Source organism: Parambassis ranga, chromosome 5 (genome assembly GCF_900634625.1).
Source record: "Parambassis ranga chromosome 5, fParRan2.1, whole genome shotgun sequence".
In the NCBI taxonomy this organism is placed as follows: Eukaryota; Metazoa; Chordata; class Actinopteri; family Ambassidae; genus Parambassis; species Parambassis ranga.
The window spans coordinates 20,229,297-20,242,285 of NC_041026.1; the positions used below are offsets into that span (position 1 = coordinate 20,229,297).

Consider the following 12,989-nt stretch of genomic DNA (forward strand, 5'->3'; position numbering starts at 1 on the left):
CTCATTAAACAAACTTGTACCCATTAGTCAGTTTACTATGTGCAGGAGCGTCTTCTCTGCTGTGCCACCACTGTAGCTCTTCACACACGTGTTACAAGCTTTGCTGGTCTGTTCCCCTTTTCATGGATAATAACAAGGCAGTGTCAGCATCACACGCTGCCTTGAAATTGTCACAGGCCACTGACTCATCAGCGTCCCAGTGTTCACTGAATCTGTAACCTAATCACTGACTGAGATCCAATTCACTTAATAGTGATTGGCCATACACAGCTGAACCAGAGGCCATTTTGTTTCATAACACAGGTGTCAAGTAACAAAAACAGGAGGTCGCCCCGGGATACAAAGCTTCAGGTGAGAGGACAAAGCAGAGGAGTATCATTTGGATCCAAGTGTATCTATTGTTTATGTATCTAAAAATGACAGAGCAGTCAGATGAGATTTTGGCTATTGATTTAGTGCACCGTGTGATTCATTTTGTATGTGGTTAAAATCAGAAATCACCAAAGAGCAGCACATTTTTACTTAATATTCATTTTATTTTTTAGAAAAAGAAACTATCACAACTTCATTTGGTTACTGTACAGTTTCTTTTCTCATTGTCACTCAGTCTGATAACAGGTTGTGATTTCATGCTGAACAACCAAACACCCTCCGACTACCTCACACCACTAGTACAACATGACAGTATATGACTTTCTCTCTATTTTCTCACACTTTTGCATTTTTTCATCCTCTTGTTATTCAGGAGGGAAAAGCAATAGAAACCACTTCTATAAAAATGGAGACAGAATAGAAATCCCTGACAGTTTCATTTAAAACATGAGGGACAAGAGAAAGAACTCTTTGAGTGGTGTGGTCCATACCAACATGCACCTGATGTGTTTCTGTGTGTGTGCGTGATTTGGACAGCACCATAATTCACTTTATATGTATTTACTTATGAGTGTCACAGAGGTTCTCTGCCCTACATGAGACAGTGAGAAAAAGGAGAGATGGTGGGGGAGGAGAGAGAATCTAGGTCGGATTGTGGAGCATGCAGACCCTCCTTGCAGACACACTTGTAAATGCAAACTCTCGCTCTCTGTGGACAGAACTGCATGCATGTTCATCCACAGTTAGGACAAAAGTGGAACACAGTAAAGGTGAGTAAGGGATGTATCAAGTATGTCTCCCTGAGAAACATTTTTTTCTTCAGTACCATCACAAAACAACAGCTCCCCCGAGAGAAAACAACACCTTGGCTCATATTAAAACATACTGCCCTTCATATCATCCCATGATCTTTCTGGCATTGCACCATTCTTCCATTAGGACTACTGCTGCCAACAATTATAGCAGCCAATTACAGACAAGGGCAGGTGACACTCATATAGACTTAAAACTTTCCAATGACAACTTTCCTGACAATCACCACATAGGTGTTTATGTAACTTGCACCTCTCTTTCTCTTTATATATATGTATCAGTGAGCCACGACTCATATAGCAGTCTCTTGCAAAACAGTTGTGAAGTACAGAGTGTGCTGGTGACACCTTTGTGACAGAGGTTTAGTGGTGCTACCATCTACCTCCCACCATTTTCCACCCATATGGTGAAAATAGGAGGAGGGAGCTTTATATAGAATGTACTATGCCCTCTTGATGACTTCCATAGTAGCACCACAAAGCTAACATACACACACACACACACACACACATGTTACTGTCACCTACTGAGTTGACATGCAAGCACCAGGGATCAGGAAAGGCAGAAAGAAGACTTGTTGCTAAAAATGGTTTCCTAATTATTCCCCAAATAAAGCCAGTCCTTAACTACCTGTATAAAAGCATTTCTGCTGTATATATGAGGGTTTACTCTGTCAGTGTTTGCAGGGCTCACATACTGGAGCGCGATTCCTAATTTCTATTAAATTACACTGGCTGAACCAATCTTTTCTTGCTAAGCTGATAAGAGATATCTCTGTAGCCCTTTTCGAGTTGCACTCATAAAACATGTCCCAACAAAGAAAGGGGTGTCCTACAAATGTTAAGAGTGTGAAGTGAGGCAAGTGACAGTGCAGGTGTGCTTGAGTGTGTCTTTACTGAAACGCAACACTCGTGAGATCACACACAGGTTAAAAACATTCTCATTTATGAAGCTGTCCACTCACACAAGGAAATTATTTTTTTTAAAAAGCAGTATCTAAATCAAACCTTACCAACCGGCTGTATACAGAAAATCCACAGCCGCTCATGGAAATCTGCAGTATAAAAACTTGTGTTAAAATTTCTCTCTCTCTGCTCAACTAATATTAAAAACCATAAACTGGGGTGTCGACACCTCACAGTAGAAAACAAATAAAAGACCAAACATTTTAAAACCTAGGATTTACTTCCTCCTGTGCTCCGACTCCTCCTGAGGAGTGCAGAGGAGAACAGGGAGAAGAGAGAGGAGATTAGAGGACTCTCTCTCTAAGAGACAAGTTTGGGGAGCACTGTGCGAAGAGGTATGGCCTCCGCTGATTCTCCCATCATGTTGCTTCGCAGTTTGTTGTTGGCAGCTGTGGTGCTTAAACCATGTCCCCCTTTGGCCAGGATAGATGGAAAGGAGGTGCTGTGGTGTTCAGGGAGTCGTTTCACAGTAGCCCCTTGGCTCTTCTCAGTTCCAGGTAGGGGTTTGGGAAGCCTGCGATACAGCCAAGGGTGTCTGAGAGCCTGGCTAGGGGTGAGGCGAGATGAGGGGTCCCAGTCCAAACACTTCTTTATGAAGTCAGTAAAGGTGGGGTCCTCACAGCCTTTGAGTGCAGCACTCCACTCTTTGCTACCTGGTGGGCCTCTCATCTTGCCACGGCGGGAGCGAGACCCTGTCAGTACAGTGGCCCCAGTGGGCAGAGTGTTGGTTCCACAGTAGCGAGGGTGGCCTTTGGAGTTAATGAAGTTCTTTGCCCTTTTGGCTTGCTCCAGGACCTTCTGTGGAGGCATGCCCAGCAGCTCCATGACACAGGCCAGCTGGTCACCCTCATCTTCACCAGGGAACAAAGGGTAGCCAGTCAGCAGCTCAGCCAGTATGCAGCCAAAGCTCCACATATCAATAGGAAGGCCGTAACGTGAACCCAGAATCACCTCTGGAGCGCGATAGAAACGTGACTGAATGTAAGTGTAGACCCTCTGGTGTTCAAAACAGCTGGAGCCAAAGTCAATCACCTGGCAAAGAAGGAGAAACACAAATAGTAGAAGTCAAAATCAAATACACAAAAATTTGTAAAATAGTCAACCAATTTCCAAGAATGCAAACTGCATTACCTTAATGCCGCTACGCCCCTGCTGTTTGAGTAGGATGTTCTCTGGCTTGAGGTCACAGTGGATGATTCTGTGCCTGCTTAGGGCCTCCAGGCACTGCAGAATGGAGTGTGCAAACTTCCTGACCAGTGGCAGACTGAAGCCCTGGAACTTATTGCGCTTGATTAGCTCATACAGGTTCATGCTCAGCAACTCAAAAGTCATACAGATATGATTGCGGAACGTGAAGTTTTCCAGCATGTGTACAACATTCATGGTGCCATTGCGATCCTGCTTGCGCAGGTGCTCCAAGATGCGGATTTCCTCTTGTGCCTGTCGGTGAAAACGCTTTTCGTTGCGCACCATTTTCAGAGCCAGGTGTTGCTGCAGTTTGTGGTCATATACTTTAGCCACCTGGCCAAAGCTACCCTTGCCAATAATCTGAAGAAAGAAAAGAATGAGGTTAGTTAAAAAAAAAAAATCAGAAACACAACATTATGGGCATTAGAGGCGCTCTACTATTGTGATTGCAATTAAGCTAGCATCAATATCAAATACATGTGACTGACCTTAAGGAACTCATAGCGGTATGCTAGGTGGTCATGGGGCACATGGATGTAACCACCCTGCTCATCATCATAACCACAGTTGTTGTTGCCGCCAGCAATGGCAGGCCTCTTCTTGGCATTGGGTCCAACAAAGTAGATGTCTGGGTAGGAGTGGATCTCTGTCTGCTCTAGGGTGGTAAGCTGAGATCGGTACAATCTCAGAGCCTGGTCAGGAGTGAGTGGGCCACACAGCTTGCTGCTGTTTCCTCCATTTCCAGCTCCATGTGGGCCAGAGGATTCACTGGACCCCTTACTGGATTCAGTGCTATGGCATACACACACAGATAAATATAACACTTAAAGAGGGAAGTTTTCGAATACTTGTGTTGTCATTTTCATGCGTCAACTTTCTCACCTGTCTACGCTGTGCTCCTTGGACAGGCTGGAGACTGGAGTGGGTTTACTGGGAGTCTGGCCAGTGGTTCCGCTGTTCTGAGTGGTGGCTGTAGTGATGGCATTGATTTTTCTGTTGTTGGTGGAGTCTTCATACAGGTACTTGACCTTCAGCTGGCCACCTCGCACAGTCACCTGATCCCTTATTACAGCCTTGTTACTGACAACCTATCGAAGGAAACACAAAGAGATAGACCAAATAAATTCCTTCAAAATGCATAGAAGTGTATTAAATAACAAAACAAGCTGCTAGGCTTCAAAGACATAATTTGAAATCATTGACTGAAATACATTTCATTTATTGATACAGAGTTAAGGATGAAAATATATGTAATAATTAAAATGTCACACATCTCATCCTTTTACCCCAAAAAGTGTATTCAATTATGATTAAAGCTACTGACATAATTTATAGCCAATAGACAGAATGAGCTCATGTTTTGTTTAACGTTGCCTTAAATATTAACAGTGAGAATTGTAAGAAGAGTGCAATTAGTAGAGATACAGCTTGCACTTGGTAAACCAGCACAACTGGCTTTAGATCCAGTCTGGCAGAAAATGCCACATAATGAAGTGACAGGCCCACCCCCAAGCAAAACACACACAAAAACGACCTGCATAGCCACCTACATATTTTTGTATTGTCTGTTAGAATTTAGGTAAAAAAAAAAGGTATAAAGCAACCATGGCCTATTATTCCATTGTTACACCATGAAATAAAGTAAATATTTTAAATGTATTTGGGCTGTGTTTATCTATGGTAACCACTAAAACCTACAGTATGTAGCAGATTTGTACCAATCACACAAAAATTAAGTGACAAAATAAAGGCAACCAATATCATTAAAAACGATGGCATCTAACTAATCAGTAGAAATCTTAGTAATCCCCGTTTGTCACAAACTGATGGATGTCCCTTTTCTTGAAAGACTCTGTAAGGTTAAAAGAGTTTAAGGAAAGGTCTAGAACCTTGCCAGTAAACAGTTTCGTTCCAGCAACCCCAGGAATTCATGCCTCCTCACTCTCTGTCTCTCTCTTCTCTCTCTCGCCAGCGGAAAGAACCCTCCACAAGATTATGGAGCACAAGGGAAATGACGGTCATTAAATTTAGATTATACTCTTACAATAAAGGAGCAGTGTGGCACGCCAGCACAAAATCAGCACAGCTTTTTCACACAACATTATTTTGATCTTTCTGGCTGTCTCTTTTTTGTTGTCTAATTCTAATGGTAGAGTGGTTTAGGAGTGAAGAAGAGATTTTGGTCTTTTATCTTATTGCCTTGCAGAAATATTTTTAGGCTTCTGGCTCAATGGCCAAGTAGGTCTTTGGCTAAAAAATGTCAGCTGAACTCATAAAGACAACACAAGGAGGAAATGTACATTAAAAGTAGGTGTTGACATGCTCCACTGCAAGAGGACTTAGCTGGGAGTGTGTTTGTGTTGTAAGTTTGAGTCCCTAAAATAGAGGTGGAATGCAGGATAGGTTTCCATACATGTAACCATATAGTCTTGGCTTATTACAACAGCCCGACTGCTGACCCAGGGGCCCAAGCACAGCTGCTGTCCCTGAGCTGTACTGCAATCACAGTGAATGTCACTGGTTGAGCCCCTTTCTCTCACACTGACATGAAAAAAATCAAGGCTACATGTGGAGCTCCAGCTGGGTTAGATAACTGAAGAATAGGAACCAGAGTGTGTGGACAGATATTAAGGGTGGACAGTCCTCTGTGTGTAAATCTGCATGGTGCAACAGATGGGGAAGAACTAATCTCATTGCTGTTAGAGAAACACCTAAGTAACTTTTCTCCTTGTCTCACACACAGGGTTGCACAACTCAAAACATGGAGGGGAACTTTGTCTATAACACATGGATATGAATGTGTCTGTGGTTGCCTTGTTATCTCATTCACACTCTTACTCATCACTTTTTCATTTTGAATTATGACCCGTGACTACACTTTATTATTATTTATCTTAGTAGTTCACCTGTTCTGGTAATACAAAACAGGGAATATGTTAGTTAATCAGTTATATAGAGCATGCAGCAGCTCTTGGAGCACTGAACATGCTGAACTGGGGAGAGTTACTGTCACTCTCATTCAGCAGCAAGGGACAGTACCTCTGTGAGCGTGACAGAAAATACAAAGGAAGAAGGACAAGACTAGAATAGAAAACTAGGCCTAACTTCTGTGCAAGCCCACTGATGGAGGGTTACATGAGCCAGGGGAAGGGGAGGAGGGGACAGAATAATGATTGGTGATTTTGTTTGTGGGTCACATTTTCAAGTCCAATAAATCTTTACAATATATCAAACCAGCCTTTTTTCTGTAGTGATGTGGGAGTGGGGTTTACTGTGGAGTATTATTGTCTGTGTGTGCACTTCATGCCAAAGGGGTAATTCAGAAAGAGGACCATAGTGAGTACAGCTGTGTTGCTTGTATTGATAAAATCAATTAGCTTGCTAAAATATAGGAGTGCTATTTGCAAGATTTCTGTAGCACCTTATAGTGATATATAGGTGAATTTGCTGAACTGTAAATGCACTGTTCTGCAGATTCATATACGTTAACATTGGTGTGTGCTGTTGGGAGCCCCCCAACACCACATCCCCTGTGCCTTCAGGCAAAAAAAAAATCAATACAACTCACATGATGAAGTTATCTGTACTGAAGGGAACAGAAATTGAGTGATTTCACATGTTGTACAGCAGTGCAAGAGATAAGCTCAGAAAAGAAGAATGAGGTGGACAAACGTGATGAATAGAAACAGGAATGACCGAGGGAATATCTCTCGGAGGAACAGGATGTCTGGAGACAGAGTGTGCTTCTGTGCAGGAAACAGGGCTTAACTGGCTTTGTGCGTAAACGTTTGCGTGTATACTTACAGTGTGTTTAGGCATTGGGGGCAGGCCAGACGGACTGTTTGTATCTGCTTCGTCTTTAAGGATGTGGTCTGTCCTCATGTACGAGTCGTAGAGACCGTCACCGTGGCGTGCTGAGGGGATTAAAAAAAAACAACAAATATATTAGGATCAATTTCCCAACAGACACACTGTGGTACAAAAGCTAAGGCTGATATCTTCATAATGCAATCTAATCTTCTTGACAGAGACAGACAATCACTTGTCTGCCCAATCTAGGCAAATTCCCATTGATCATTTCATTAATCAAAACTCAAGCAAGCTCAAACAGCTAACTTGAGACTAAAAGAATTGATCTTGATAACACCAGACAACTCTGACCTCTGCAGGCCTGGATCATTGTACTGTTCTCTGTAGAGCAGGGATGAATATTTTCTGCCACAACATCCTTCTATCCATTTACAGTGAAAAGCTCATTATTAGCAAATAAACCATTGTATCTATTGTGTCCAATACATTGTATCCAAGGCCAGGGCTCCGACCTGAACAGCTTAGATAGGGCTTAGGGTCCCAGATCGCTAGCGCTGCAAGTGGTATTATTGGCCTAATGGGGGTAACAGATGCCTCTCTGACGACAGCATCTTTCCGTCTGCCCATCTGTCCATTCAGGACAAGTCATGTAGTGCGCACACACACACACCAGGTGTGCTGAGTATTGGAGCTCATACAGAGGGGTGGGGGGACGTTTGTCATTCAATAGTGCTCATCCTCCATACTCACCTCTATGTAGGGTTGGGCGATGTTGGCAAAAAAATGAATCACGATTGATTTGACGATTAACTGATGACAATTGCACTTACATGTTTTTGACTCTAAATCGCCAGATTGTTCTAAAATGATACTGACAAATCATCAGTCAAGTTAACTACTTCATTCTAACAGGTTAAGCTGGTAAGTAGTGATAAGGCACAAACCAGCCATGTTTAAAATATTTAATGATATCAGATGCGTTGCACAATGCACAAACTGCTTCAGAATAATAATGAAGCAAAAAGTTAATGTAACTTTGTCCTTCAAATGTTCTTATCTTAAAGTCACAAAGCAGTGCATATAAACTTTAAAATTAAACAGGACAAATCAGTCCAGAAAAAGTCACATCAGTGATTATTTCAAATGTGTCTGGAATATGTCACACACTAGTGCATGTTTTCACTCATACTGTAGAACAGCAGCAGAAAAAAATTACAAACAAACCGGACAATTCCAGATTTAAATGTATGTCTGTGTAAATCAACCTGTTACGTTCTTCCAGCACTTACGTTGGTCGAAGGAGCACAATGACTAAACGTATCGCGGATTCTCGGCTGAGTGGAATTCTTTCCAATATCTGCTGGAGGAGACTTCGCTGTTGTAATGTTTTCCTATCTCGCTGTCGAGTCCGTAAATAAAGATCGGGAGGCAGGCATTCTTTTAATACGAGCAAACATCCAGTTACTATGGCAACAACCAACGCTCCATGCTTCACACCTAATGCATGTCGCGTATACATGCGCAGCACTATATACTACAGCTGTAGCCGGCGTTTTCTTCGTACTCCGGCTTATGGTGACAGATGTTGAACCTCTGTTAGGAACGTGCGGCTCCGCATCATTTAACTGAATACCACTGCCTTCCGCCATTATTGTTATTGTGGGCTCACATGTGCGCGCTTGCGGGTGATGGCGAGAGAAAGCCGCAGACAAAAATGCGTCATCATGACGAGACACTAACGCCGTAATCGATAAGTGACAAATATTAATTGGTTACAGTTTTTTCTGACGATTAATTGCACACGATACGATTTTGCACACCTACCTCTATGGCACTAAACCAAAGGCCTAATGTGAGATGACATGGAGAAGAGTAGATGGATGAGAATAGCATTTGGGACTTTAGGTTGAGGCCAGTTGCTAAAATGACAAACCCCATCAGCTGGCTGTTTATCTCCACCGTCATCACAGAAGTTGCTACTTCAGTAGAGTAAAGCTGGCAGCGTAATCTCAGATAGCTTGAATCCGGGTTGCGCAGCCTGTTGGCATAAGCGATTTATAAAGGTATTGTGTCGGGTTAGCTCATTAGCAAAAGCCTAAAATTGTGGCATGTTTTTGGTGTTCTTACTGACAAGCTCCTGAGAGTGCTGTAACCATGAGAAGGTGCGTCACAACCCACGTCCCTAGTGCTAGCTCGTCAACAGACTGGCTCCGGGACAGATTAGACCTGCTGCCTGGATACAGACGCATTAAACCTGCACAGCACAGCAAACAGCGGCATTAGGGCTCCACGCTCAATATTAGGCAAGCACAGAGCCATTAGTCCTCTGCAAACTCCTAATCACTCAGCAGGGGCTCAACACTTTCTGTTCAGAATCTGACCGTGTTGTCCAATAAGCAAACTTTCCCAAGAAAAATATTAAACAGCGCCCAAACATCCAGCTGGCTCTCAGCCCTTCTGCTCTCACTCGGTGCATGTGTATTTGTGTAAGAACAAGGTTCAAGCAAATACACACACAGCAGATCATCCATCCATCCATGTGAATCCGCTTCGTCCTGCAGTGCAGGGTCGCGGGGGGCTGGAGCCTATCAGCCCTACCAGCTAGAGGCCGGGTACACCCTGGACAGGTCATAGCAGATCATGTGTCATAAAATGTGAGTAGGGTAAAGTCACAACTTTTTGTCCTCCCTTGGACAAAGTGTCTCATTACACAGTGAGCCCAGTGTAAACCACAGGGTGCATCCGACAGAGGCTTCAGAGCAATGTCACAGTATTTTCCCTGACATGTTCTCAGGGAAGTATAAATCATAATACAAACACATAACAGAAGGCCAAGCTATACAAATAAAACCATCACAACAATGTGACGGCCATGGTACGAACTCCTAAACAATGTTAAGAAAAGCTATCACAAGGCTTATCAGACCTTAACACAGTAATAAATGGTTACGAGGGAGGAGGGGTAAAAACAACGCGGCGCTTCTTCCTGGATTGTCTACGAAAACACCCAGATAGAAGTCTTGTGATTGATACAGAGCCGCAAAGCAAAAGAAAACATGTTTACAACCCACATCTTGTGAAATGCCCACACCACTGTGGCACTCACATCTGCCTGTTCTGTTCACTGAATTCCAGCCGAGGGAAAATGCTCATTTCAGGACGACACTAACGCCACGACATACAGATCAACACAACATTTAGCAAACAAAGGTACTGATACAGACTAAAACACTATGTGGTGGTTACCTGTTGCTATTGGGCCCTCTGGTTTTCTGCTTATTATCATCATGGTTGTAATTAATGTGTGATGCCAGCATCCGAAGTGGAAAAACAAAATCAAGAATAAAAAAAGGGGAAAAAGTTCAAACTAGCATAGCAAAGTTAGCCAACAGCATTTAAAACTTTTGTCGTGGTAGTGTTTGCTAAAACACGGAGTCCATGTACACTTGAGTTGTGGTTTCGATTGAACTAAATTAAGTTATTTTTCTCCTCCGGATAAGCTCGTTTCTTTTGGCGTTGGCAGTATTTTTTTCCTTGTTTTGTGTTTCTCGGCGTGTCGCTCTCACACAGCTAATGTTAGCTGCAAATTGAAAAACCTGAACAGGCGGTGGGGGTCGTTTCCCTCAGCTAGCTTAGCCAGCTAGCTCGCACAGCCACAAAACACTCGTCCGATGGAGAGCCGCTCCCTCTGTTAAAAATAGTTTGAGTCCAAATATTACAGCTTGGTAGTCTGACCCGTGTGCCCCTCGCCTCGCTCTGACGGTACAATGAGTCGATCCAGAGCACCATTCCCGTGCTTATTCCCGGTTAGCTGACTTGGTAGTTAGCAAACACCGATGCTACCACTCGTCGAACCCCGAGGATTTGTCCTCCTTCAGGACAGCTTGGGGCTGCTTCTCTCGCCTCTGGGGATAGCCAGCCAGCAAAGGCTAGCTCGCTAGCTGTATTCAAGCCCCATGTTTACTGCACAAACGACAGGGGGGGATGCCCTTCGCATAAAAGCTTCTCCTGAAGACAGTGCAGTAGAGGCTGCACTGTTAAATCCTTCTTCTCTGTTGTTTGAGTGTCTTATTCGACGCAGCTGTATGGTGTTGCTAAGGGCGTCTTCACTGAGCCCGGAGTCAGCAGGCAAACAGAGGAGAGGGAGGGCGCAGGGCGGGCGCAGGGCGGCGCTTAGACAGCAGCCAGACAACCAGCAGAAGGGCGCCCCGCAGCGTCCACCTGGTGCTCCGTGGAGAAGCCAGCAGCAGTCTGTCCAAGCAATGTGCTGCGAATGGTTAGTATGAGGGCTGCTTTTAAAATATATTGCACCACAAAGTGCATTCAATATAATTTATGACATTCTGAATTACCTTAATGTGTTTCAAGTACTTTGCATTACTTGTCTTTAGTAATTCTTGCACGAACAGTATCTAAAGTAGACTGAACCCAGAGGGTGCTAATTATTTAGCAGAAGTTAGCCTGCCCAAAAAGCACACAGGAATTAAAAATAAAAAATGTTTAAGTTGTTCTGGGTACCACCCTTTTAAATACTATAACAAAAAATATAAACATGAAAGAATGCATGAATTAACATGAGTTAATGCCATGTAAGGGGAGACATTAAGTCTGTAGGTCTGTGAGTTATTAAAAGCGGTTTTAAAACATTAAATCTGCAGTTTTATTAGTAAATGTTTCTGTTGTAAAATATTTTCAATGTTTTTGAATATTGTTTCTGATTTTCTACAGCAAATATCCATTGTCCAATCAAGAAAATGATCAACAGATTAATTCACCATCACAACAATCTGCTGCAGCTTTCTGTTGAGCTTGACCTCTCTTCAGACAGACTTGGTGCTATTGGTCATTCACTGTGCATACCCTATGAGGAAAACTGCAGATTGAAACTGGAGAGGGTATGGAGACCTATACGGGGCTAGATATAGTTAGAGGCAGGGCGGAGGACGGACGGAGTGAGACCGGGCAGGCATGAGAAGGGGAACAGGCTAAATACAGACAGTGATACATGCTGGGCAGAGGGTGATGCTAATCTTAGCTCTTTCTCAGAGGTGAGAAGAGGGGGTCTGTCTATATTTGCTGCCATAAATACCCATACTGACACAGTTTCAGTCAGCCCTCCAGGCAGAGGCCAGCACTTAAGACCAGTTTGGCTGTGTTGATTATTCTTAGATGGTGGTGTTTAGAGCGAGTAGGGTGACAATACCTATAAAGTGATCTGCTTATTGCACTTCTCTCTCAAATGCACTCAAAGGGTAAGTGTGTGTGGACCCAGTGCCACTTTGATCACTGCCAGCAAGTTTACAACTACAGCAAGAGATGGGACCAGGTGCAGAGCTACCTATAGGTCCTCGTGGGGGGTTTGGCTGTATTTGGTCTCAGACCTTGTGACAGACACTGACACCTGTGGATTTATTGGTCTGACAACATAATTTAAATGGCCCAGTGAATGCAGATGATAAGTAATGTGTAACTGTGAATGTCACTACAAACAACACATCACTTTGTGGGGTAACAGAGAGAAAGAAAACAGCCATCTGCACCTAAATACAATCAGGTCTCGCCGCCTGCTGGTGATTTTGAAAGCAACAAGTATGTATAAAGCTGCTCTGCTTCAGTAAAAAAAAAGAAAACATTTCAATAAAGGGAATACCTTTTTATTTCATTTTCATATTCTGTACACTTCTACTAATATATATATATATATGTATACACACACACACTTCTTCAAATAAAACAAAATAATCTGCAAAAAAGCATAAATTCTCAACATCCTTGACATATCGTGTGGATGGGGTAATCCGTGAAATAAATACACACACACACACACACACACACAGAGGA

At 43.2% G+C, this 12,989-nt stretch overlaps 1 protein-coding gene across 1 annotated transcript; it reads right to left on the reverse strand.

Moving 5' to 3' along the window:
• Positions 1-515: 515 nt before the first annotated feature.
• Positions 516-11,268, reverse strand: dyrk3 (dual specificity tyrosine phosphorylation regulated kinase 3). The gene is made up of 6 exons (XM_028404941.1): positions 10,395-11,268; positions 7,143-7,252; positions 4,221-4,426; positions 3,827-4,130; positions 3,282-3,698; positions 516-3,182 (listed from the first exon to the last, which is right to left on the reverse strand). The coding sequence occupies exons 1-6, from the start codon at positions 10,435-10,437 to the stop codon at positions 2,451-2,453; spliced, it is 1,812 nt and encodes a 603-aa protein (XP_028260742.1). The 5' UTR covers positions 10,438-11,268; the 3' UTR covers positions 516-2,450.
• Positions 11,269-12,989: the final 1,721 nt, after the last annotated feature.

Coding starts and splice junctions, on each gene's coding strand:
- dyrk3 (XM_028404941.1), bottom strand. CDS start 10,437: ATGATGATAATAAGCAGAAAACCAGAGGGCCCAATAGCAACAG. Junction 4,427..7,142: donor CCCCAATGCCTAAACACACT/GTAAGTATACAC, acceptor TTCCTTCGATAG/GTTGTCAGTAACAAGGCTGT. Junction 3,699..3,826: donor ACCGCTATGAGTTCCTTAAG/GTCAGTCACATG, acceptor TTCTTTCTTCAG/ATTATTGGCAAGGGTAGCTT.